The sequence below is a fragment of the Pangasianodon hypophthalmus genome, chromosome 12 (genome assembly GCF_027358585.1).
Source record: "Pangasianodon hypophthalmus isolate fPanHyp1 chromosome 12, fPanHyp1.pri, whole genome shotgun sequence".
In the NCBI taxonomy this organism is placed as follows: domain Eukaryota; kingdom Metazoa; phylum Chordata; class Actinopteri; order Siluriformes; family Pangasiidae; genus Pangasianodon; species Pangasianodon hypophthalmus.
Window position 1 is genome coordinate 24,767,931 of NC_069721.1, and position 26,494 is coordinate 24,794,424.

General features: G+C 39.7%; 2 protein-coding genes across 2 annotated transcripts; one reads left to right on the plus strand and one right to left on the minus strand.

Annotated features, from left to right (window-relative positions):
* Positions 1-6,926: 6,926 nt before the first annotated feature.
* acadsb (acyl-CoA dehydrogenase short/branched chain) lies at positions 6,927-19,788 on the minus strand. Its single transcript, XM_034309338.2, has 11 exons — positions 19,635-19,788; positions 17,493-17,619; positions 17,162-17,262; positions 16,860-17,066; positions 16,439-16,609; positions 15,598-15,723; positions 15,355-15,447; positions 15,185-15,274; positions 11,046-11,183; positions 8,527-8,626; positions 6,927-8,180 (listed from the first exon to the last, which is right to left on the minus strand). Exons 1-11 carry the CDS (start codon positions 19,665-19,667, stop codon positions 8,104-8,106), a joined length of 1,263 nt encoding a protein of 420 aa, XP_034165229.1. The 5' UTR covers positions 19,668-19,788; the 3' UTR covers positions 6,927-8,103.
* A 139-nt stretch (positions 19,789-19,927) lies between these two features.
* LOC113527566 (zinc finger protein Pegasus) lies at positions 19,928-25,767 on the plus strand. Its single transcript, XM_026915509.3, has 4 exons — positions 19,928-20,322; positions 20,785-20,972; positions 21,113-21,280; positions 22,039-25,767. The coding sequence occupies exons 2-4, from the start codon at positions 20,795-20,797 to the stop codon at positions 22,644-22,646; spliced, it is 954 nt and encodes a 317-aa protein (XP_026771310.1). The 5' UTR covers positions 19,928-20,322; positions 20,785-20,794; the 3' UTR covers positions 22,647-25,767.
* The last annotated feature ends 727 nt before the right edge of the window (positions 25,768-26,494 follow it).

The window sequence follows — 26,494 nt, forward strand, 5'->3', positions numbered from 1 at the left end:
GTTATGCTGTACGTGGAGGGGTGTGTGTGTGTGTGTGTGTGTGTGTGTGTGTGTGTGTGTGTGTGTGTGTGTATAAACTGCTACAAACAGCCGAGCTCCTATTTATGGGTTTAATGCCAACAGACACACAAATTGTGTGTGAGATGTTCTGCGGTTTAATGTTTAAATCAGTGAATTTTTAAGTCATGACTGAGATTCGCTCCTTTCTCATTCACTGAGTCAGATTGGATCCTTGATTGGTCCAGCAGTAGCTAATTTTGGATTAGTTACTGAATAATATGCTTTAAGATGAAGAATTGAGTTTTAAAGAGTTAAATGAGAGAAACTGCTCTTGAGATAAATTTAAATATCTCACCTTCCCTGTGTTTCGTTCTTTTACAAATGTTGGATGAATCTAATGATTTCTGTTGCATTCATCCATCACTAAAGTTCCACCAGAGATTTACAAACATCTAACCAAGTTGTCCTTTCAGGTTAAAACGTTGCCCACCCAGTAATTATTATAATATCATAACCTGCAGTGATCAGTAATACTGCATTAAATGGGACCTGGGAAGTTTTAATTCTCCAAGTAGGTATTGATTATTTTTTAATCTTCAACCTCATAATTAGAACATGAAAGCCGAAGTTTCCCATCAACCTCAAAGTTCAAACTCAGAAGCTGAAGTTTCTCAAGTGCTATGAATCTTCAGAGCTGGAATTCTGTGACATGTGAATTAAGAACAAGAAACAGTAGCAGTGAAGTGGTATGAATTATTTTTAGCCTTATTGTTCATGTCCATTAGTGAAACTAAGCTGAGCACATGGAAAATATTTTAGTAAAAATGTAAAGCTGGTAATTTTTTATTTTGATCGGAGTTATTTATTTTCATCGCTAAACGGGAAACAGTCCTGAACACAACACATCCTAGGAACAATTTTAACTTCTCCAAAGCAAATCCTTCGCAGCAACCAAAACAACTTGTACTTGTGCTTCTGCTTTGGGATCTTTGGTGAAACTCTCTAGTTCCTCACAAACTCTGAAGATAGAAACAGGTCTGAGTCATAGGGTTGTTTCAAATATAGTACACTTTAAATGAACCAAACCCAGTTTGGTTAGAGTGAACCAGAATGGGAACCAGCTGCAAGTGATCTCAGTGCTTTTGGCGTTCACAGTGTACAGACATGGACAAAACTTTTCCACAAAAAAAGAAGAACCCACAATTTTCTATGAAAGAACTTGAAACTTACAAAAGTAATTTTAAATCAGTAAAAAAAAATCAGACTTTGCTTTTGATTTTTGATTCAACAGAATATTTTAAATAATAAAACAAATTAAAATGGCATGGACAAAAATGATGGGACCCTTAACCTAATATTTTGTTGCACAACCTTTAGAGTTTCTGTGACTCTCAGTGAGACTTCTGAGTTTGTCCCACTCTTCCTGAGCTGCTCCAGCTATCTCAGGTTTGAAGTGAGCCTTCTCCAGACTGCATGTTTCAGCTCCATAGATTCCACAGATGTTCGATAGGATTCAGATCAGAGCTCACGGAAGGCCATTTCAGAATAGTCTGATGTTTTGTTCTTAGCCATTCTTGGATGCTTTTATCTGTGGGTTTTGGGTCTTTGTCCTGTTGGAGGACCCATGACCTGCGACTGAGACGGAGCTTTCTGACACTAGGCAGTACATTTTGCTCCAGAATGCCTTGATAGTCTTGAGATTTCATTGTGCCCTGGACACATGAAAGGCACCCATGTGAACTCAGACCCCAGCTCTCTGTGCAGCATTAGATGAAATTGAATTCTTAATTTCAGCACATTCCCCACTTCTTTGCATTTTGTCCCAGGTGCTCATGTACTTCTGACGTAGCTCCTTTACTTTTACACGACATTGCAGTGCCGTTCTGTTGTAACTTCTATCTTTCATTTTTTCCGAAAACAATAAGTGAAGTGAAGTGACGTGTGGCCACGTATGGTGACCCATACTCGGAATTTGTGCTCTGCATTTAAGCCATCCAAGTGAACACACACACAGTAGTGAACACACACACCGTGAACACACACCCGGAGCAGTGGGCAGCCTTTTTTTTTGCTGCGGCGCCCGGGGAGTGCAGTGGTCTCCCCCTGAGTCCCCACAATCCCACGACCAGACATTGTGAAAAGTTTTGTTTTTACCAGTGACAGAAGATGGCGTCTATGTATCGCAAGCCTCGAGGTACTTCTGGCATAACGAAACGCAAAGCGCACTCGTGTGTCTTCATGTTCACATGGCACAAATCAAACGAACCACAAAAGGACCCAGTGGTCTCGGTACAGTTTGTTTGTGGGTGCTTTTAGAGGGGTGTGAGAACATTTGAAGTGCTGAAAGGTGTGAAAATGCCCATACAGAACTATGACTCAAAGTTTCACAGTCCATTACAATTTTTACATGTACTAAATCACCATTTTATTTGTTTATCAGATCATTGTTGTTAATCTTATACCCAATAAACTGCCAATCCAGTATATGAAGAGTGAGGACTAAAAAGTGAAATAAATGACAGAGGTTTAAAACTGTTTGGAGAGGAAAGAGGATGTGAAATGAGATGGCTTACCGTGGCAACACTGTATATAGAAAAACAGAAAAGCCAGGAATATTATATTGACTGAAAATCCAAAATATTGCATTATGTTAACTACCACTTTTTGCCTCATTGATGAGGTTTCTGGGCTAAAACACATAACTGGGCAGCACGCTGGAGCTTATCTGCTGAATATTATGCCCTAGTTTTTATGTTTACATTCACAGCAATTTATTGTATTGTTATTCTTTTGCACTACTGTTATATCTGACACTTTCACACTAGAACTGTGTACTGGTCTGCGCTGCACTGTGTCTTGGTGCGCCTGTTGTCCTGTTTTAGTAGTTGTTGTACTGTCTTGTGTTGTTTGCACATGCACTTTATGTAGTAATGTGTAGTCTCCTGTAGTTCTGTGTTGTTTTATGTAGCACCATGATCCTGGAGGAACGTTGTTTCATTTCACTGTGTACTGCACCAGCTGTCGATGGCTGAAATGACAATAAAGCCGCTTGACTTGACTTCCACTTGCCCAGTGGGATAGAAGTGTCTCCTCCAAGCATGTTCATCTGCCCTGTAATGTAGCATTAGCAGCAGCTTGATGTGTTTTGGAGAAAACATGTCACACTTTCTTTTACTGGTATCTGTGGTAAATAGATCCTTCTCTGGGAATCTTCTGATGACACAGCAGAATCCTTAACAAAAAAAAAAAAACAGGATGCTGAGTTAATGTGAAACTGGTTGCCTAAAATTGGCAAAATTTAGGGTCAGCAAATGAAACAACAACTCCAATTATGGAGATGATGACGAGCAGAAGTGAGGTGTATAAAGAGAGGTGAGCTAAAAGGACAGAATTAGGCTTTGGTAAGAGTTGGGCTTAACTGTTGTTTGTTTCTTTTATATTCATCAAGAAGCCTTGATAACATCGGAATTGTGAGTATGATAGTAATTCTGTAATACATACTGTGCTATTCCTGCTTTTCAATATTATTCAATATTTATTTATCATATTATCTTCAATTAAAAAAATAAAAAAGTATTGTGCTACCAACCCAGTATTAATCTCCTCAAGGATTTTAAGAATGAAAATGCATACTGTCAGCTAGTTATACATTTCATTCAAAATATCAAAATTTCTTGAATAACCTGTGAAGCTGAAAACAACATGACTTACATGATATTATAAGCTCACTGCCTTTCTTTCTTTTTATTTTTTCTTCCAGTCTCCAAGATGAGTAAAGGTAAGCTCACATGAAACTATATATATATATATATATATATACATACATATGTCCACACTCCTTGGGAAAAAAATGGCAAAATCATTTGTCAGCAAATTGACAAGAAGTAAACAAATAAAGGAACTTTGTATGAGAGAGCTTTTAATGATCATCACAACATATAACAATAATATAATATTCAGAATGTATTTTTGATAGACTTCAAAGCACGTTTGTAAGTCGCTCTGGATAAGGGCATCTGCCAAATGCCATAAATGTAAATCATGATTTTACCTTTGCGTACAAGAAGACTATAGAAGTGAATTTCCCTGTTTCTAGCTTTTCCCCAAACAGCAAAAAGAAACCAGCAAATGGTGGCATATATATATATATATATATATATATATATATATATATATATATATATATATATATATATATATATATATATATATATAGTTACTCAGAAAATATTGGAACACTACATTGTTGTATGCAATGCTTGTGCAGTGGCTCTGATTGATTTTCCCTCTTTTCTCAACTTCAAAATGGCTTGCTTTTCTTCTATAGACAGCTCTCTGGTCTTCATATTGGTTTATCAAACACAGTCTTCACAGGTGAAACTCAGGGCTCAAACTAAGAGTAAATATTCAGAGCTATTAATTGTTTAAACAATCAATCTAACAGGGCTCACCTGGGCAACAAGAAACACCTGTCAGTCATATGTTCCAATATTTCTGATCACTTGAAAAATTGCATGGCTTCAAACAAATAAGTACAAAGTCAAAAGACTTTGAAAATCTGAAGTGAATATAGCACGGGATTCTATTTTGTATAATTCTTACATTCTCAAAACATGTTCCAGTCACTGGAGCACAGGGCATCCTGGAACTGATCGATAACTATGACAGACCAGAACACACATATGCTGAAGGATCATACTCTGGCACCGACACATACGCTCATGCTTTCGAAGACGAACCCGGAAAGCGTGTTCCTAAAGCTGGAGCCGTAGCCGAGGCTGGTGTAGGACGAGCTGGAGCATCATGGGGCATCTTTTCAGCTGAAGCTAAAGGTCCAAATGCTTCTGCCAAGGCTGAGGCTAACATTCTGGAAGCAGGAGCCATGGCTCAAGCTGAGCTTGGAAGTGTATCAGCTTCTGCTGGTCCAGTTGAAGCGAAGCTGGGCCTGGGGATTGATACTGGTGTCAAAGTTAATCCCGGTAATGTGGAGCTAAAGCTTCTTGGCACTGGGCTGACACTCGGTAGCACAATGGGAATTTCTCTTTTTGGAAGTGAATTTAAATTTAAATTATGGTGATCATACTTAAAAAGAAAAAATGCTTTTTCTGTTAACTGATTTTGATCTTCTTTGTAAGATTTTTACAGTGATTACTAAGATAATGCTTCCTCAAACAATGAATTCTAGCACTTACTCTGACCCTCATGTTTAGTGTTTAGTCACAGCTCTGTCTGTCATTTCTGCAATGAGAAAACTGTCAGATTACTGATCAAAGAAATAAAATCAAATCCTATACAATGCTTGCCAAGATTCATCTTTCCACACAGAGAATACTCTATACACAGCAATATTTTAATAATCATGATTTCGGAAATGAACATGAATAATCAAACAGAACTTTATACTGACAGTTTATTTACATGTTTATGTTCTATGCCAGTCATGTTCATTCTCGATTTACTGATTGACATCTGGTTATGAGGTTCTGCCCCTTTGAGAAGTTGACCAATCATCTTAAGGAGAAGCACTGTGTCCAGGGGCAGGACAAACGAACAGTGCACTGTCCAATAAACATCGAGATGTGTTTTTTAATCCAAAACTCACCCGCACTCCATTGTTCCCCAGTGAAACCGTGTGTTTCAGGCAGACTGTGCTGTCCACAGAAACATTTTGAGTGTAAAGAATGAACAGTGTGATACTGCAGTGAGATATTTGATCATTTGTTTCGCTAAAATATTGAATTCCACCAAGTTTGATGAATAATATAGACACTTTGTTAAACATTTAATTGTTGCATTTTAACGAAATTTTAGGGGAAGCCGTGCTTTCTGTGTAGTCTTAAAGCAATCGCCTTAAGGCTTCATATTTAAACTTAAGAACTTAAATAGTTATCATGGACTGCAGGCAGGGTTGCCAGGTCTCAGCCAAATGTCCAGCCCAGCTACATCTCATAAAGATCTGAAACTGTCTCAGAAAGTTCAGACACTGGAAAAGAGAGATGATTGATTCTTTTTCTCAGTCTGGTTGTGGAGAAACTAGTTCACACATTTCTGATTTGCAGTATCTGAAACATATAACCATTTACCATAATACCATCGTCTGGTACGAACATTATCCACTCCATAATCCCAGTTTCCTTTCCCCAATCTTATAGATCCTACAACAGAAACGGTTCTGTACATCTTACACACGTTGTCACACTTACACTTTCCCTTTGTTTGCACAAATTGATTAGATTTAATTACGATTATTTGCTTTAAAACAAGATCTTGGTGACCACAGACTATTTTTAAACAAGCCTTGCATTTTAACTGCATTAGTTAATGTTGTCTTCATTCCTGATAAACTCTGATTCAATAATCCAACACTACTGAATAACTTAACCCCGTACACTGTAAGGGTAAATTTAACCCCACTGTAGCCTCAGATTTCTGTCCTTGGCTGTCAGGAGTGGAACCAGATGTGGTCTTGTGCTGTTGCAGCCTCGTGTTTCCGCATGTTGTGTGTTCTGAGATGCTTTTCTGCTCAACACAGTTGTACAGAGTGGTTATTTGAGTTCTCGTAGACTTCCTGTCTGCTCGAAGCGGTCTGGTTGATCTTCTCTGAACCTGCTCATCAACATGGCGTTTCTGCCTGCAGAAGTGCTGCTCACTGGATGCTTTTAGTTTTTCACACCATACTGTGTAAACTCTAGAGAATGCTGTGTGTGAAAATTCCAGGAGGTCAGAAGCTTCTGAAATACTCAGCTTGTCCTGATCTGATGTTTGATGTGAACATTAACTGAAGCTGTATCTGTAACAGACATTGTGATTGTGGAACACAGTTCTATCACCCCTTAATGCATATTTATTTGAAAGCAGGAATAAAATAAAATAATACAAATAATTTCACAGTTTAGCATCCATTTACACATGCAGAACCACCAACGGACAAATCACAAGTTTTATTTATTTACAGAAATTCAGAACATGTGATATGATGATGATACAGGAGTCATAATAACCTGTTATTACTGCAGTGAATTTATAAACTCTGTTACAAAGACACTGAATTATATTCATTTACAGAGTTAATCAGCTCACAATCACTTACTCTCAACTTGGATTCAGCTTCATCGTTATAATTATGTTTTTTTTTCTGGGTCAGTAACAAAGCCCTACAAACTCACAACCATGTTACAGCTACATATAAATCAGTCTAGACACTTTGGATCTCAAAGCTAAACTGGTAGCTATCAGCGAGCATGACTTGTGGGCTAAAACATTAATAAACAAACACTGTGTTTATTTCATTTAGACTGAAATGTTCCTTTAAACTAAAAAAAAAAACAATTTGGACAAAAAATATGTAAATAATTGTAACCTTTTCTCCTCTGGTTTATTCTCCTCTGGTCACAGAAACCCAGCGTGAGTAAATTTTTTCAGAAACCGATTCACATAAAAATGCTAGAAATGGACAAAACCGAAATGAGAAAATGAAAATGAGCTATTTTAATCCAAAAAAAAAAAAAAAGACGTTCGTTAGTCGCACAAACGCTTCAGTATTTAATCAGCCTCAGGACAAAGGTATATATTTTACAAATAACAAATTAAGACATCTTCCACATATGCAAATATATCTGACATTCTTGTTAAATTGTTACATTATTAAACTTATTTTTAGATATATATATATATATATATATATATATATATTTATTCATTTTAAGTGGAATTGTCTCAGATAAGTGTAATAATCATGTGATTTATATTTTTATAATATAAATAATTATATAATTATATTATTATAATTCCCTAATAAGAAATACAGATAGATTTGTGTATATTAATTATTTGCTTGCAAAGACGTCATTTTTTCACACATTAACGGAAAAAAATTATTTGACAAATCTATACACACATACACACACACACACACACACACACACTTTGTGTTTGAGCAGAAATATGACTCCACAGGATGAAGTCAAATATTTCACTCTAGATACAAAGGTCAAGCAGGATTGAGCATTACTCTCTTCAGATGGATCAAAATCCTGAGATTTTTACAGTCTGGCAGTGTGTGTGTGTGTGTGTGTGTGTGTGTGTGTGTGTGTGTGTGTGTGTTCAGGAGTCGTACTCCTGCCCGATGTACTTTGCTATAGTGCTCAGCTGAATGTTGGTTGTTCCCTCATAGATGGTTCCTGTGACAAAACACACACACGTGTAAGTAATAAAACTCTCCATGTTGTGCTGTTGTAGGAAAATAATCACCAGCAGGATGGTGTGATGAAGCAGAGTTAATGTTACCATCCTGAACTTGATTATTTTCCTGTAACAGCACGACCCCAAGTGGGTTATTTCTCTTATACTACAGCAGTTTGCCAATGATTCCATTTTTTATCAAATGTACATCATTTTTATCCATTTATAGTTACGTTTAATGTTGTGGAATGTCGATGTAACTTGTGTTCCAGCAGCTATAAACAGTAGCTCCCTGTGTGTGTGTGTGTGTGTGTGTGTGTGTGTGTGTGTGTTGTACACACTCACCTATCTTACAGTCTCTGTAGTATTTCTCTATAGGATAGTCCTTGGTGAAGCCGACGCCTCCCATCCACTCCATACACTTCGATGTGGTTAATGTCGCCACCTGCACACCACACGTCACTCTGTCACTCTCTCTATCCTTCTGTCTGTCTTTCTCCTTTTCTCTCTTCATCTCCTTCACTTTTCCCCTCATTTCTTCCCTTTTCTGTCAACTTCCTTCCCTCTTTCCCTTATTTTTTCTTCTTTCTTTTTCCCCTCTTTCCTTCCCAGTCACTCTCTTAATGTCTTTCTTTTTCACTTTTCTTTCCCTGTGATTCTCTTTCCTTCACTCTTTCCCTCTTTCTCCTTCACTTTTCCCCCTCATTTCTTCCCCCTTTCTATCCCCTTCCTTTCCTCTTTCCCTTGTTCGTTTCCTCTTTCTCTCTCTTCTCCCCTCTTTCTTTCCGTTTTTCTCTCTTTCCTTTACTCTTTCCCTCTTTCATTCCTTCTCCCTCACTTTTTCCTTCTCTCTCTCCTTCCCTTCTTTCATGCCCTGTCATGCTCCCTTTTTTGTTCCCTCTTAGTCTCTCTTTCTTTCCCTTGTTCTATCCTGCTTTTGCTTTTTTCCATTTTTCTTTCTTTCTGCTTCACTTTTTCCCTTTTTTCCTCTTTTTCTTTCCTTCCCTGTCACTCTCCTTCCTTCCGTTTTCCCCTCTTAGCCTCTTTCTTTCCCCCTTTCTCTTTTTTTACCCAATTTCCCATTCCTTCCTTCTCACTTTCTTTCACATTTTCTCTCTTTTCTTCATTCTCTCCCCCCCTCTCCATTTATCAATGTATCTCTCTCCATCTCGCTTTCTTTTTCTTTCTTTCTCTGTATCTTTCTCTATCTCGTTCACACTTGCTCTTCATTCTCCACCCTCTCTCTCTGTCCGTTTATCAACCTCTCTCTCTCTCTCTCTTTTCTTTTACAGATGTTTATCAGAGTATTGTTGATGTTGATCACAGTGCAGTGATGGTGCTGAGCTGAGTATGAAGCTGATGTTGATGATGAAGGTGTAGTGACGGTGTTCAGAGGGAGCAGGAGGTGTTTATTATATTAGTTATTAAAGTATTTATGATGTTGATGAGACTGCAGTAGTGTGTGTAGCGGATGTAGTAATGAATGTTGTTATGATGGAGATGATGAAGGTGTAGTGACGGTGTTCAGAGGGAGCAGGAGGTGTTTATTATATTAGATATTAGATATTAAAGTATTTATGATGATGATGAGACTGCAGTAGTGTGTGTAGCGGATGTAGTAATGAATGTTATTATGATGGAGATGATGAAGGTGTAGTGACGGTGTTCAGAGGGAGCAGGAGGTGTTTATTATATTAGATATTAGTTATTAAAGTATTTATGATGATGATGAGACTGCAGTAGTGTGTGTAGAGGATGTAGTAATGAATGTTATTATGATGGAGATGAAGGTGTAGTGACGGTGTTCAGAGGGAGCAGGAGGTGTTTATTATATTAGATATTAGTTATTAAAGTATTTATGATGATGATGAGACTGCAGTAGTGTGTGTAGCGGATGTAGTAATGAATGTTATTATGATGGAGATGATGAAGGTGTAGTGACGGTGTTCAGAGGGAGCAGGAGGTGTTTATTATATTAGATATTAGATATTAAAGTATTTATGATGTTGATGAGACTGCAGTAGTGTGTGTAGAGGATGTAGTAATGAATGTTATTATGATGGAGATGATGAAGGTGTAGTGACGGTGTTCAGAGGGAGCAGGAGGTGTTTATTATATTAGATATTAGTTATTAAAGTATTTATGATGATGATGAGACTGCAGTAGTGTGTGTAGCGGATGTAGTAATGAATGTTATTATGATGGAGATGATGAAGGTGTAGTGACGGTGTTCAGAGGGAGCAGGAGGTGTTTATTATATTAGATATTAGTTATTAAAGTATTTATGATGATGATGAGACTGCAGTAGTGTGTGTAGCGGATGTAGTAATGAATGTTATTATGATGGAGATGAAGGTGTAGTGACGGTGTTCAGAGGGAGCAGGAGGTGTTTATTATATTAGATATTAGTTATTAAAGTATTTATGATGATGATGAGACTGCAGTAGTGTGTGTAGCGGATGTAGTAATGAATGTTATTATGATGGAGATGATGAAGGTGTAGTGACGGTGTTCAGAGGGAGCAGGAGGTGTTTATTATATTAGTTATTAAAGTATTTATGATGTTGATGAGACTGCAGTAGTGTGTGTAGCGGATGTAGTAATGAATGTTATTATGATGGAGATGAAGGTGTAGTGACGGTGTTCAGAGGGAGCAGGAGGTGTTTATTATATTAGATATTAGATATTAAAGTATTTATGATGATGATGAGACTGCAGTAGTGTGTGTAGAGGATGTAGTAATGAATGTTATTATGATGGAGATGAAGGTGTAGTGACGGAGCTCAGAGGGAGCAGGAGGTGTTTATTATATTAGATATTAGTTATTAGATAGGTGATGAAGGTGTAGTTAGCGAGTGAGAGACCTCTGAGGAGAAGTACTTGGCCATGCAGGCCTCTTTAATGAAAGGTCGTCCCGCCTCCCTCAGCCTCGCTGCGTTGTAGGTCAGCAGCCTCGCCGCCTCCAGCTGAGTCGCCACGTGAGAAATCTGATGCTGCATCGCCTGAAAATCACACAACACCATCACATGCTGTGCTCGTTACCCACGCTCTCAACCACACAACACCTTCACGTTTAACACGCTCTCAACCACACAACACCTTCACGTTTAACACGCACTCAACCACACAACACCTTCACGTTTAACACGCTCTCAACCACACAACACCTTCACGTTTAACACGCTCTCAACCACACAACACCTTCACGTTTAACACGCTCACAACCACACAACACCTTCACGTTTAACACGCTCTCAACCACACAACACCGTCACGTTTAACACGCTCTCAACCACACAACACCTTCACGTTTAACACGCTCTCAACCACACAACACCGTCACGTTTAACACGCTCTCAACCACACAACACCGTCACGTTTAACACGCTCACAACCACACAACACCGTCACGTTTAACACGCTCACAACCACACAACACCGTCACGTTTAACACGCTCTCAACCACACAACACCTTCACGTTTAACACGCTCTCAACCACACAACACCGTCACGTTTAACACGCTCTCAACCACACAACACCGTCACGTTTAACACGCTCTCAACCACACAACACCGTCACGTTTAACACGCTCTCAACCACACAACACAGTCACGTTTAACACGCTCTCAACCACACAACACCTTCACGTTTAACACGCTCACAACCACACAACACCTTCACGTTTAACACGCTCTCAACCACACAACACCGTCACGTTTAACACGCTCTCAACCACACAACACCGTCACGTTTAACACGCTCTCAACCACACAACACCGTCACGTTTAACACGCTCTCAACCACACAACACCGTCACGTTTAACACGCTCTCAACCACACAACACCTTCACGTTTAACACGCTCACAACCACACAACACCTTCACGTTTAACACGCTCTCAACCACACAACACCGTCACGTTTAACACGCTCTCAACCACACAACACCGTCACGTTTAACACGCTCTCAACCACACAACACCGTCACGTTTAACACGCTCTCAACCACACAACACCTTCACGTTTAACACGCTCACAACCACACAACACCTTCACGTTTAACACGCTCTCAACCACACAACACCTTCACGTTTAACACGCTGACATCCACACAACACCGTCACGTTTAACACGCTCTCAACCACACAACACCGTCACGTTTAACACGCTCTCAACCACACAACACCTTCACGTTTAACACGCTCACAACCACACAACACCGTCACGTTTAACACGCTCTCAACCACACAACACCGTCACGTTTAACACGCTCTCAACCACACAACACCGTCACGTTTAACACGCTCTCAACCACACAACACCTTCACGTTTAACACGCTCTCAACCACACAACACCTTCACGTTTAACACGCTCACAACCACACAACACCTTCACGTTTAACACGCTCTCAACCACACAACACCGTCACGTTTAACACGCTCTCAACCACACAACACCGTCACGTTTAACACGCTCTCAACCACACAACACCTTCACGTTTAACACGCTCTCAACCACACAACACCTTCACGTTTAACACGCTCTCAACCACACAACACCTTCACGTTTAACACGCTGACATCCACACAACACCGTCACGTTTAACACGCTGACATCCACACAACACCGTCACGTTTAACACGCTCTCAACCACACAACACCGTCACGTTTAACACGCTCTCATCCACACAACACCGTCACGTTTAACACGCTCTCAACCACACAACACCGTCACGTTTAACACGCTCTCAACCACACAACACCTTCACGTTTAACACGCTCACATCCACACAACACCTTCACGTTTAACACGCTCACATCCACACAACACCGTCACGTTTAACACGCTGACATCCACACAACACCTTCACATTTAACACGCTGACATCCACACAACACCGTCACGTTTAACACGCTCACATCCACACAACACCGTCACGTTTAACACGCTGACATCCACACAACACCGTCACGTTTAACACGCTCTCAACCACACAACACCTTCACGTTTAACACGCTCTCAACCACACAACACCTTCACGTTGAACACGCTCTCAACCACACAACACCTTCACGTTTAACACGCTCTCAACCACACAACACCTTCACGTTTAACACGCTCTCAACCACACAACACCTTCACGTTTAACACGCTCACAACCACACAACGCCTTCACGTTTAACACGCTCACATCCACACAACGCCGTCACGTTTAACACGCTCTCAACCACACAACACCTTCACGTTTAATCACCACGTTTAACACGCTGACATCCACACAACACCATCACGTTTAACACGCTCACATCCACACAACACCTTCACGTTTAACACGCTCACAACCACACAACACCTTCACGTTTAACACGCTCTCAACCACACAACACCTTCACGTTTAACACGCTGACATCCACACAACACCGTCACGTTTAACACGCTGACATCCACACAACACCGTCACGTTTAACACGCTCACATCCACACAACACCGTCACGTTTAACACGCTCACATCCACACAACACCGTCACGTTTAACACGCTCACATCCACACAACACCGTCACGTTTAACACGCTCTCAACCACACAACACCGTCACGTTTAACACGCTCACATCCACACAACACCTTCACGTTTAACACGCTCACAACCACACAACACCTTCACGTTTAACACGCTCTCAACCACACAACACCTTCACGTTTAACACGCTGACATCCACACAACACCGTCACGTTTAACACGCTGACATCCACACAACACCGTCACGTTTAACACGCTCTCAACCACACAACACCGTCACGTTTAACACGCTCACATCCACACAACACCGTCACGTTTAACACGCTGACATCCACACAACACCGTCACGTTTAACACGCTCACATCCACACAACACCGTCACGTTTAACACGCTCACATCCACACAACACCGTCACGTTTAACACGCTCTCAACCACACAACACCTTCACGTTTAACACGCTCACAACCACACAACACCTTCACGTTTAACACGCTCTCAACCACACAACACCGTCACGTTTAACACGCTCACATCCACACAACACCATCACGTTTAACACGCTCTCAACCACACAACACCTTCACGTTTAACACGCTCACAACCACACAACACCTTCACGTTTAACACGCTCTCAACCACACAACACCTTCACGTTTAACACGCTCTCAACCACACAACACCTTCACAACCACATCTTCACGTTTAATCACCACGTTTAACACGCTGTGCTCGTTACCCACGCTCACAACATCACCACATTTAACACGCTCACAACATCACCACGTTTAACACGCTCACAACATCACCACGTTTAACACGCTCACAACATCACCACGTTTAACACGCTCACAACCATCTCTTCTACTCACTTTTTTATTTTTCTCTTCTCTTTAGATAGATAGAGCACTTTATTGATCCTTGAGGGAAATTTTGAATTTCTTCTCTTTCTTTTTTTTCCTTTTTATTTCCTCATTTTTCTTCCTTTATTTCTTCACTGCTTCCCTTTTTCTTCTTATTTCTTCCCTTCACTCTTTCTTCTCACTTTCTATCTTTCTTTCAATTTTTTCTTTCTCTTAAATTTGCAAGTTTTTATTTTAGATCTCTTTTTCTTTCTTTCCTGCCTTCTTACTTTCTTTTTCACTTTTCTTTTTCTTAAATCTTTAGTTGTTACATCTTTCAACCTTATTTCCTTTTTTCTTTCTTTCATACTTGCTTGCTTGTTTTCCTTTCTTTCTTTCTTTTTCTTGTGATCGTTTGCTTTTATAATTCTTTATAATTTGCTTAAACAGTGTGATTATAAAGCTCTAATAAATCACAGACAGGTGACACTTCAGAAACTAAGTTCATTTTTCCTATTAGACTTTCTAACTTTCAAAATGTAAAAATTTGCATAAAGCCAGCAGCTGGATAACAGCAGTGTGTGTGTGTGTGTGTGTGTGTGTGTGTGTGTGTGTGTGTGTGTGTGTGTGTGTGTTACCTGGAAGTCAAAGATGCGCTTTCCGAACTGGACCCTCTGCCTGGTGTAGGGAACGGCGTGATCGAAACAGCCCTGAGCTAAACCCAGCATCTGAAAACACACCAATATCACCTGAGCACAGGAAGTAGCTTTGTAAAGCAGAGTGAGAGAGCCGATACGAGCCGCCGTACCTGCGCCGCGATACCGATCCTGCCCTCGTTCAGCATCCCGATGGCGTATTTATATCCCTGACCCACTTCACCCAGGACGTTCTTCTCACTCACCTGTGCAGCGTTAAACACACCATTTACACAGAACATCCCCACATTACTCATCAGCAAGATTACAGGAACATCAGGCTCTGAATGCGTAGGGATCCTGAGAACATGTGTGTGTGTGTGTGTGTGTGTGTGTGTGTGTGTGTGTGTGTGTACCTTGACATTATCGAAGGTGAGTGGGCAGGTAGACGAAGCTCTCAGCCCCAGTTTGTTCTCCTTTTTGCCGATGTGAAGCCCCTCAGTGTCTCGATCCAGGATGAAGCATGTGATCCCTCTGTAACCCTGTCTCACACACACACACACACACACACACACACACACACCTCAGAGACCTGGTCCTCTGCTTTTAACCTGGAGGAACTGTCATTTGAGGTTGTTTAGAAGTTCTAAAGTTCATCAGTAATCAAATGTTTCTCTTGATTTTATTTTATTTTCTTGACCAATTTCTGTTTCATATCGACTTCCATACAATTTATTCTTCAGTTTCATAATTATGTTTTTCATAATAATACTAACTCATTGTTTGCTCAATATATTTTGATGTTATTTATATTTATTTTGGGTTTTTCCCACTTTTTTTATTCGCAGTACACAACAATACAGTTCTCTCAAATTTGAACTTGTTTTTTTCCCTTGTTTCTTTTTTCTTTGGAGAATCTGTTCTCTCAAATTTAGTTTTAATTTTCTGCATAAATGTTTGGGAGAAGGATTTTTTTTTATTAGTTTATTATTGTTTCTGTTTCAGATTGCTGCTGTGATTCTGGTCTTATTACACGTTTAATCAATAAACACACGTTTCTCTGCTCATCCAGAGATCTTCATGTTGATCCCTGTAGAGCTGATGATGTTCCTCAGTGGAGAAACAGCTTTATTTTTTATTATTCTAACACTCCAGCTTACACACACTCTGCTGTCTCTGAAGGTTTCAGTCATGATTGTCCATCTGTCCATCTCTCATTAATGTGTGTGTGTGTGTATGTGTATGTGTGATACTCACGGCTGAGTGATCTGCATTAGCCATGACCAGAAACACTCCAGCGTGCTCGGCGTTGGTGATCCACATCTTTGATCCGTTAATGATGTAATGATCTCCGCGTTTCTCCGCTGTGGTCTTCAGAGAGAAAGCGTCGCTCCCAGAGCCGGCCTCAGATAAACAAAAACTCGCAAGCTACAGAAACAAACACACACACAACTGGTAAATAACACACGCACCAACAGAACTGTCTATTACGGTGAAGGAAGTGTGGCCTCTGTGCCTATTACGGTGAAGGAGGCGTGGCCTCTGTGTCTGTTACGGCGAAGGAGGCGTGTCCTCTGTGTCTGTTACGGCGAAGGAGGCGTGGCTTTGTCCTGCTTGTGCAGTGATTAGTCTTAGAATATTTAGAGCTGCAGTGTGGTTGGTATCTCTGTGCTCTCACCATGTCGGAGGCGAGGCGAGGGAGATATTTCTCTTTCTGCTCCTCGGTGCCCAGGTTCATCACCAGCGTGTTGATCAGCGTGTTCTGGACGTCACACATCACTGATATGGACGGGTCCACCTTCGCTAGCTCCTCGATCACCAGGATGGAGGTGAAGAAGGAGGAGCCTGAACCGCCATACTCCGTGCTTATCTCGATCCCCATCAACTGCAACACACACACACACACACACACATCAGCACTAACATGTTACTGTAGTGCGTATTGTAATCTCTGATCATCTGCAGCACACACACACTGACCCCCTGCTCAAACAGAGAGCTGATCACTTCCGGCTCCATCGCAGAGTTTTCATCCATCTTAGACACAAACGGAGCGATGCGCTCCTGAGCATACTTCTTCACTGTTAACACAAAAACTCAGGATACTCAGTTACACTTCAAAGTCAATAAAAATACTCATACATCATATTACACACACACACCACTAGGCATGAGCTGATTATATAATAAATACATATATAGCATTACTTTCACATTAATATCCCTCTCCTCTTGTTTAGACAATGACTTTTGTTTTTTTCTTTTCATTAGTTCTATCAGAAGAGGTTTGTGTGTTTATATTTGTACTCACCCGTCTCCCTCATCATGGCCTCATCCTCCGAGTACGTCTGTAAAGGAGGAAATCCGGCTGCTGGAGAGGAGACGTGGCGCACAAGCGGCCGACATGAAGCCCACGGCTGTGCCAGCTGCCTGCTCGCCTACAGCCATCAACCACAACACATTACTGACAACTGTTATGTGTTTATACAATCACACACACACACACAGTGTCACAAATGCTCCCTTACACACTCACACACTCACTCACTCACACATTCACTCACACAAACATTCATTCACACACTCACTCACTCTCTCACACACATTCACTCACACATTCACTCACTCTCTCACTCACTCACTCACACTCTCTCACTCACACAGATTCACTCACTCACACTCACACATTCACTCACACATTCACTCACACATTCACTCACACATTCACTCACTCTCTCACACACATTCACTCAGACACTCACTCACTCACACTCACACAGATTCACTCACTCACACTCACACATTCACTCACACAAACATTCACTCACACATTCACTCACACAAACATTCACTCACACACTCACTCACTCTCTCACACACATTCACTCAGACACTCACTCACACATTCACTCACACATACATTCACTCACTCTCTCACTCACTCACTCACAAACATTCATTCACACACTCACTCACTCTCTCACACACATTCACTCACACATTCACTCACTCTCTCACTCACTCACTCACACTCTCTCACTCACACAGATTCACTCACTCACACTCACACATTCACTCACACATTCACTCACACAAACATTCACTCACTCACTCACTCACTCTCTCACACACATTCACTCAGACACTCACTCACTCACACTCACACAGATTCACTCACTCACACTCACACATTCACTCACACATTCACTCACACATTCACTCACACATTCACTCACACATTCACTCACTCTCTCACACACATTCACTCAGACACTCACTCACTCACACTCACACAGATTCACTCACTCACACTCACACATTCACTCACACAAACATTCACTCACACATTCACTCACACAAACATTCACTCACACACTCACTCACTCTCTCACACATTCACTCAGACACTCACTCACACATTCACTCACACATACATTCACTCACTCTCTCACTCACTCACTCACAAACATTCACTCACACACTCACTCACACTCTCACACACATTCACTCACTCACACACACACTCACTCACACACTCTCCCTCACACACTCACTCACACACTCACTCACTCTCACACACATTCACTCACACACTCACTCACTCTCACACACATTCACTCACACACATTCACTCACACATTCACTCACACACATTCACTCACACATTCACTCACACTTCCCTACACTGGAAACAGAGACAGAGAAACAGAACTGGTGAACGACTTTTTTTGATACAAATAGTAAGGCAAAGACAGTAAAAAATAAATGCAAAACTACATAAAGTTTTCTTTAAAAAAAACAATTATGAGACTTTCATGATAGCGTGATAAATGGATGGATCAGTTTTTATGCTTTTCTTTTTATTTACCAATATAAAGGTGCTTATTATTGATGCAAAGTCTATTAGGAAAAGATCACTTTTGGGTAATATTGTGAAAAATTTGCACTTGTGTGTATAATATTCACAATTATTATTTATATAATATCTTAAATGTTTAAAATAATTATCACGTATAATTACCTCAGTATCCGAAATTTGGGTGTTAAGTATCGCATTGCATCTCATTACATTTAATTAAAATTAGTATTTAATGACTGAAGCAAAATATTCCATAGTGTATTACGTCATGACTGTGCGACAGCAGCCTCGTTTCCTAATTAACTCTAACAGCTAATTCGCTAAACATACAGTTATTAAGCTGTATCAAACCTAAAGGCAAGAAAGGACAATAAAGAACAATATCGTTAATTTGACTAAAGTTAGATGTTAGACTCCAGGTTAGATTATGTAACACGATGAGTCTGAAAATAAATCTTTTCCTACAACATTACGCCATTAACGTAAATTAATCAGCGTTTTATATATAAAAAAAACAATAATGACCAGTGGTTGCATGCTATATGTTTTTTGTTTTGTATCCTAAACAAAAGAAATTCTGATTCATTTATTCACCTTTCCGAAGAACCTAATCAAGGGCGCCGCCATTTTGCTACAGTTGTTTACATACGGGTTGTGCTTGTCCGGCGTCTAAAATATTCGTGTGAAACAGCGACACTTGTGTCATTCTTATATATTTTTTAAATTCACATGTCTTTAAACAGTATATTTTAACAGCAAATATAGCATAATTATTTACTAAGTCGATTGATCCGTGGATCGAAAACTGTTATCTTTACTTTTTAGATAGGAACCTATGTTTTTCCTACTTTTTTCTCATGAGGGACCCATTTTAAGTTTACACCACAATACGACGTTTTCCCCCCACCCGTAATCGTGTGGGGAAAGCCTCCTTCTGTGTTAGGATTGGCTGTAATCTAGCGCACGCGCACGTTCCTTGTCCAATCTGCTCTTGGGTTGAAATTTCTAACCAATCAGCACGCAGGAGGCGGGGTTTGTCGGAAAGTGGTTGGGGGAAAAAAACGGGTTTGGGAGCTGTTAAAGCAGGTTAGCAACACAATTAGCTTCGGTTATTGTGTACATTATTGCGTTTGAGGATGATTTAGAACAGTTTTGTTAGGAATGATGGAATAATGTAACTTCGTGTTGTTTTCTTGGATTTTATTTTTACTTTTTAATTTGATTTTTCAACCATATTTGTCATTTTTGTCGGCTGCTAAGTAACCTGCTCACCGAAACACAGGTAAGCGTCTCCATATACTGAGATTTATTTTTCAGCATTAAATCCAAAACATCTTTTTTAATCAGTTTGAAAAAATCACCAAATTTAATTTTTAATAAAATTCACTTGAATTTTGAATTAGCCAGCTATATCTCAGGAAGGAAATGCGGAAATGTATCAATTTTACCGCATATTTAATTTTAATTTTTATTGTAAAGGAATTACAGTGTGAATATAAATCAACAAAAATAAATAGATATAAGTATAATTTAATAAAAATAATAAAAAGTCTCTTCCTGAATCCAGTACATTCCATATAAGGAATGAAGAGACGCCATTTTCTTACAAGTGACGTCCAGTGTGTTGCTACGACCTCATTTGCATATCTCCTCCCCTATTAGCATAGCCACGCCCAGTTGTTAGAGAACTTAATGTCAGTGACATTCGTACTAACGAAGTAAACTCTGTGTGCGTGTGTCTCAGATTGGCGTAGATGCGGATCGAGCGCATGGAATCAGCGGCGCGTCCCGGTTGGACGATGAACGAGATGAAGGCGGAGCCACTGGACTTTGTGCGAGACTTTCAGGAGTATCTCGACCAGCAGACGCATCACGTGAACGCGCTGTCGTCTTCCGTGAACGGCGAGAAAAGTGACGAGGATCTGCGGACAGGTGAAAGATGGTCGCACGCACAAAGCCACGCCCCCAAAACGTATTAAGTGTTTGTGGGCGGGGCTTTGTAGCGAATGCTGATGAAAAGGGTGGAGTTTGTTGTGCTACCTGTCAGTGACTGGTGTGTGTTGCGGTTTCAGGTGTGTGTGAGGCGGAACAAAGTGCGATGGATCACCTGGCGTCTATCGAGGTGCGTCTGGACGCGGACGGATTCGAGAGGACGGGCGACGGAAAGTTCCGGTGTCGTTACTGCAGTTACGCCAGCAAGGGGCAGGCCCGACTCATCGAGCACATGCGCACACACACAGGTCCGACTCGGAGTCGCGTTAATCTTTTATTCTCTTTTCCCTTTTAAAGGAGTGAAAATTCGTGCACTTGATTGTATATTGACATGTTCTTTCTTTCTTTCTTTCTTTCTTTCCCTTTTTTCTTTCTTTTTCTCTCTTGAATCTTTCTTTCATTCTTACTTTCTCTAATATTTCTTTTTAATATTCTTTAACATTCTTTCTTTCTTTCTTCTATAATTTGCATCAATGTTTTTTCTCTTCTTTCTTTCTTTCTTTCTTTCTTTCTTTCTTATTCTGTCTTGAATCTTTCTTTCATTCTTACTTTCTCTAATATTTCTTTCTTTTTAATCTTTCTTTCTTCTAAAATTCGCATCAATATTTTTTCTTTCTTTCTTTCTTTCTTTCTCTATTTCCCTTTTTTCTTTCTTTTTCTTTCTCTTGAATCTTTCTTTAATTCTTACTTTGTCTTTAATCTTTCTTTCTTTCCTTCTTTCTTTTTCTTTCTTTCTTTCTTTCTTTCTTTCATCTACCATTCTCTCCAAAACTTTCTTTGTTTATTGCTTTCTTTCTTTTCCATTTTTCTTTCTTTTCCATTTTTCTTTTTTTTTCTTGAATCTTTTTCGTTCTTACTTTTGTTTTATCTTTTTCTTTCTTTCTTTCTTTCTTTCATGTTAATTTATTTATGTTTAAATTGTCTTTCTTTTTCTTTCTTTCTTTCTTCCTCCCTTCCTCTGTGTGTGCGCGTGTGCTTCTGTGTGTGTGTGTGTGTGTGTGTGAAGGAGAGAAGCCTCACCGTTGTCAGCTGTGTCCGTTCTCCTCGGCGTATGAGCGACAGTTGGAGACACACATGCGCTCACACACGGGCGAGAAGCCGTATAAATGCGAGCTCTGTCCGTTCCGCTGTAACGACCGGAGCAACCTGTCTCACCATCGCCGCCGCCGCCACAAACTCCGCCCCCTGACGAACGCGGCCTCGACGCAGACCAAACCCGGAGCGTTGTTCCTCTCCGAGGACAAACCCCTCCCTCTTTCTCAACCGGCAGCCAATCAGGAGCAAGACTGCGGCGACGGGTTGGGTCCCAGTTCGCCCAACCAGGCTACGGAGGGCTACGAAAGGGAGGTCAAAGGTCACGCTCTGACTCCGCCCTCTCAGGACCCTAACGCGGACACGCTCCTGAGTCCGGAATCTTCTCCGGCGCAGATCAACGCTCAGACGCTGTACTTCTGCCCGCATTGTCAGACGTATTTCGGCGATAACGTGCTCTACACTGTGCATATGGGTTGCCATGGTTACGACCAGCCGTTTCAGTGTAACGTCTGCGGCGTGCACTGCAGCGACAAGTATGAGTTCGCCTGTCACTTCGCACAGGGACAGCACCGAAAGTGACACACACACACACACACACACACGTTTATTTATATCTCCAAAACCTGTATTTATACCTTCATCTGGGGTCAGAGGTCAAAGTCCATTAATTGTGCTCACCACTCACGTTTTTTTTTTTTTTTCCATATACAGACACGCCCACTTTCTCGTCTGTGGTCTTCAAGCCACGCCCCCTCTCAGAGCTGGTCTCATTTACATATATATTATGTCATTTCAGTGTCTTAAAGCCACGCCCACTTACAGCTGCTTTGATTCTCATACACACAATATAATTTCAAGGCCACGCCCCTTTCTGTTCTGTGGCATTCAAGCCACACCCACTCAGCTCATTTCCAGCTAGTGTGTCATTTCCACGACACGGCCGCGTCATATTCATTTTCATCATTTGGTATTTTATGCCACGCCCACTTAAGAGCCACGCTGACGTTCAAACATATGCGGAATTTAAAGAACACACCCACTTTTCCTTTTATGGTCTTCAAGCTACAGTATGTCATTAGAAGGACACGCCCAAATTTAAAAAAAAAAAAAAAAACACCAACAATCAGTGTCATTTCCATATTCAGTATCTAATTTAAAGGACACGCCCACTTTTCCTCTTCCGTGACATTCAAGTAGCCATGTTCTTAAAGCCACGCCCCCTCAGAGACATTCTAATATCTATATCGCCATGACTGTGATCGCTTCTGTGGTTCTCAAGCCACGCCCACTCAGAGCGTTTTCATATGCAGTGTGTCATTTGAAAGCCACGCCCAATTTCTGGCCTATAGCCTTCAAGCCACGCCCACTCAGAACCGCCCATATTGTCCTATACAGTATGTAATTTAAAGCCACGCCCAATTTATCTTCTGTTATTGAAGCCACGCCCACTCAGAACCGCCCATATTGGCCTACACAGTATGTAATCTAAAGCCACGCCCAATTTATCTTCTGTTATTAAGCCACGCCCACTCAGAACCGCCCATATTGGCCTACACAGTATGTAATCTAAAGCCACGCCCAATTTATCTTCTGTTATTAAGCCACGCCCACTCAGAACCACCCATATTGTCCTATACAGTATGTAATCTAAAGCCACGCCCACATCCTCTTCTGTTATTAAGCCACGCCCACTCAGAACCACCCATATTGTCCTATACAGTATGTAATTTAAAGCCACGCCCAATTTCTCTTCTGTTATTAAAGCCACGCCCACTCAGAGCCGTTCCATTATTTATATATAGTATGTAATTGCAACGCACTCTCTTCTAACATTAAGCCACGCCCACTCTGAGTCCCTCTCACTCTCTAAACCATATATAGTATGTAATTTTAATGACACGCCCATATTCTTTTCTATTGTCTGAAAGCCACGCCCACTTACAGCTCTAGGACACGCCCACTGTCTGTTCTATGACATTCAGGCTGGAGAAGTACACAGGTCTTTTTATTTTTTCCTCACAAGTACAAGCCCTGCCCATTTAGGGCTGCTCTACTTCCATATATAGTATGTAACTAAAAGGCCACGCCCACTCAGAGAAGCTATTCTTTCCATATACAGTATTAATTTAAAGGAAATTTACTTCTTATGGCCTTCAAAGCACTCACTCAGAGATTGTATTATTAATTATATTATAAAAATATTAAATAATGCCAACTTTCTAAACTAAAAGTATTTAGTATTTATACAAACGTTTCTCTGAACTGTTGGGAAATTTCTACTAAAACGGATTTAAATTAGATTTCCATGTTAATAAACTGAAATTTTGTCCATATTTTGTTTCCATTGTATTTGTAACACAGATTAAATTGAATCCCTTATTTTATTTCACATTTTGTTAGTTATAAAACATCCAGAATGTGACGTGTTCTGTACAGCGACTTCTGATTTACTGTATGTTTTATAAACTGCTGAGATTTTTACACATTTAGGAAGGTTTTAAACATTTATTTTTACATTTTGGAAATCTCTTTTAAAGCTGTTTTCAGTTCTGTTTTGTGTAAAATGATAATGTTATAAACTATTGGTGTGTGTATGTGATGGTGTGTATGTGATAGTGTGTGTGTGTGTGTGTGATGGTGTGTATGTGATAGTGTGTGATGGTGTGTGTGTGTGATGGTGTGTGTGTGTGATGGTGTGTGTGTATGTGATGGTGTGTGTGTGTGTGTGATGGTATGTATGTGATGGTGTGTATGTGATGGTGTGTATGTGATGGTGTGTGTATGTGATGGTGTGTGTGTGTGTGTGATGGTGTGTGTATGTGATGGTGTGTGTGTGTGTGTGATGGTGTGTGTATGTGATGGTGTGTGTGTGTGTGTGATGGTGTGTGTATGTGATGGTGTGTGTGTGTGATGGTGTGTATGTGATGGTATGTATGTGATGGTGTGTGTGTGTGATGGTGTGTGTATGTGATGGTGTGTGTGTATGTGATGGTGTGTGTGTATGTGATGGTGTGTGTGTGTGATGGTATGTATGTGATGGTGTGTGTATGTGATGGTGTGTGTGAGTGAGTGTGATGGTGTGTGTATGTGATGATGTGTGTGATGGTGTGTATGTGATGGTGTGTGTGTGTGTGTGTGTGTGATGGTGTGTGTGTGTGTGTGTGTATGTGATGGTGTGTGTGTGTGTGTGTGTGTGTGTGTGTGATGGTGTGTGTGTGTGTGTGTGTGAGAGAGAGATGCAGGATAGCGAGGTGTTTTTTTTGGGTGGATGAAGTGTCCCTTATAGTTTTACAGAATTTATTGTGTTTAAAAAATGTTCACGATATGAATTTAGGATTTTACGAACTGATTAAAAAAAAAACAAAACATGTGGCTTGATTTATTTAGTGACGTGATTTTAATCTCTAAATAAAAAATAAACCAGAATTACAGCAGCAAAACTTATTCACAGAATAAAATATAAAACGTTTTCAGTCATTTCATCAGAACGTTTTAATAATTATAAAATACGAATATTAATGAAACTCAACTGCAGATCAGCAAATTATATATAAATATCAGAAGATAATCAACTTAAAAAAAATACTGAACGTACAGCGTATCGTTTCTCTCTAAATTTAAAAAAAAAGCTAACCTTGTTGCCATGGTTACGTTCAAGAAAAATGTATAGAAGAAGCATTTATGATTTTCTAATTAACATGGACACAGCTGTGTAGTGTAATTCTGTTTTTTTAATTAAATCTGACCTCAGAAAAAGTAATCTATATATAAACATTGTAAACAAACCTGACAATAATGAACTTTTCATAATGAATATTATTGACAGTTTGTTAAATTAAAGAATTGAGAACAAAGCAAAAGAATAATGCTCTCTTTAGCATTTCACAATAAATAATATTAACATTTTTAAATGTAAAAATAATTGTTGATATTGGAAAATAATGAAGATGCCATAAAGAAGGTGACGATCAACATTATTAATCAAGTTCATTTAATTAGGGCTTCATTTAGGCTCTTATTGTAATTAATAATAAAAAATAATTTTAAAAAGTGTATTAATTAGGTATTTTAAGGCTCTTATTGCAGTTAATAATGAAAAAATGTAAAAGTGTTATTTTAATTAATAATAAAATACTAATAAAAAGTTAATTAAATTAGATCTTTTTAGTCTCCTATTTTAATTAATAATAATTAACTTTTTTATTTTTATTATTAAAATAAGAGATGAAAAAAGATATAATTCACTTTTTTATTATTTTAAATTAGATCTTTTTTAGTATCTTATTCTAATTAATAATAAAGTAATTATAAAACAGTGAATTAAATGAGGTCTTTTTAGTCTTATTTTAATTAATAAAAAAACAATAATTAAATAAATATTAAATTAGATCTTTTTTTAATCTCTTATTTTAATTAATAATAATTAA

Coding starts and splice junctions, on each gene's coding strand:
- acadsb (XM_034309338.2), bottom strand. CDS start 19,667: ATGGCGGCGCCCTTGATTAGGTTCTTCGGAAAG. Junction 11,184..15,184: donor AGCGCATCTTTGACTTCCAG/GTAACACACACA, acceptor TGTGATTTTCAG/GCGATGCAGCATCAGATTTC. Junction 8,181..8,526: donor CTACAGAGACTGTAAGATAG/GTGAGTGTGTAC, acceptor GTTTTGTCACAG/GAACCATCTATGAGGGAACA.
- LOC113527566 (XM_026915509.3), top strand. CDS start 20,795: ATGCGGATCGAGCGCATGGAATCAGCGGCGCGTCCCGGTTGGACGATG. Junction 20,973..21,112: donor TGACGAGGATCTGCGGACAG/GTGAAAGATGGT, acceptor TTGCGGTTTCAG/GTGTGTGTGAGGCGGAACAA. Junction 21,281..22,038: donor GCACATGCGCACACACACAG/GTCCGACTCGGA, acceptor GTGTGTGTGAAG/GAGAGAAGCCTCACCGTTGT.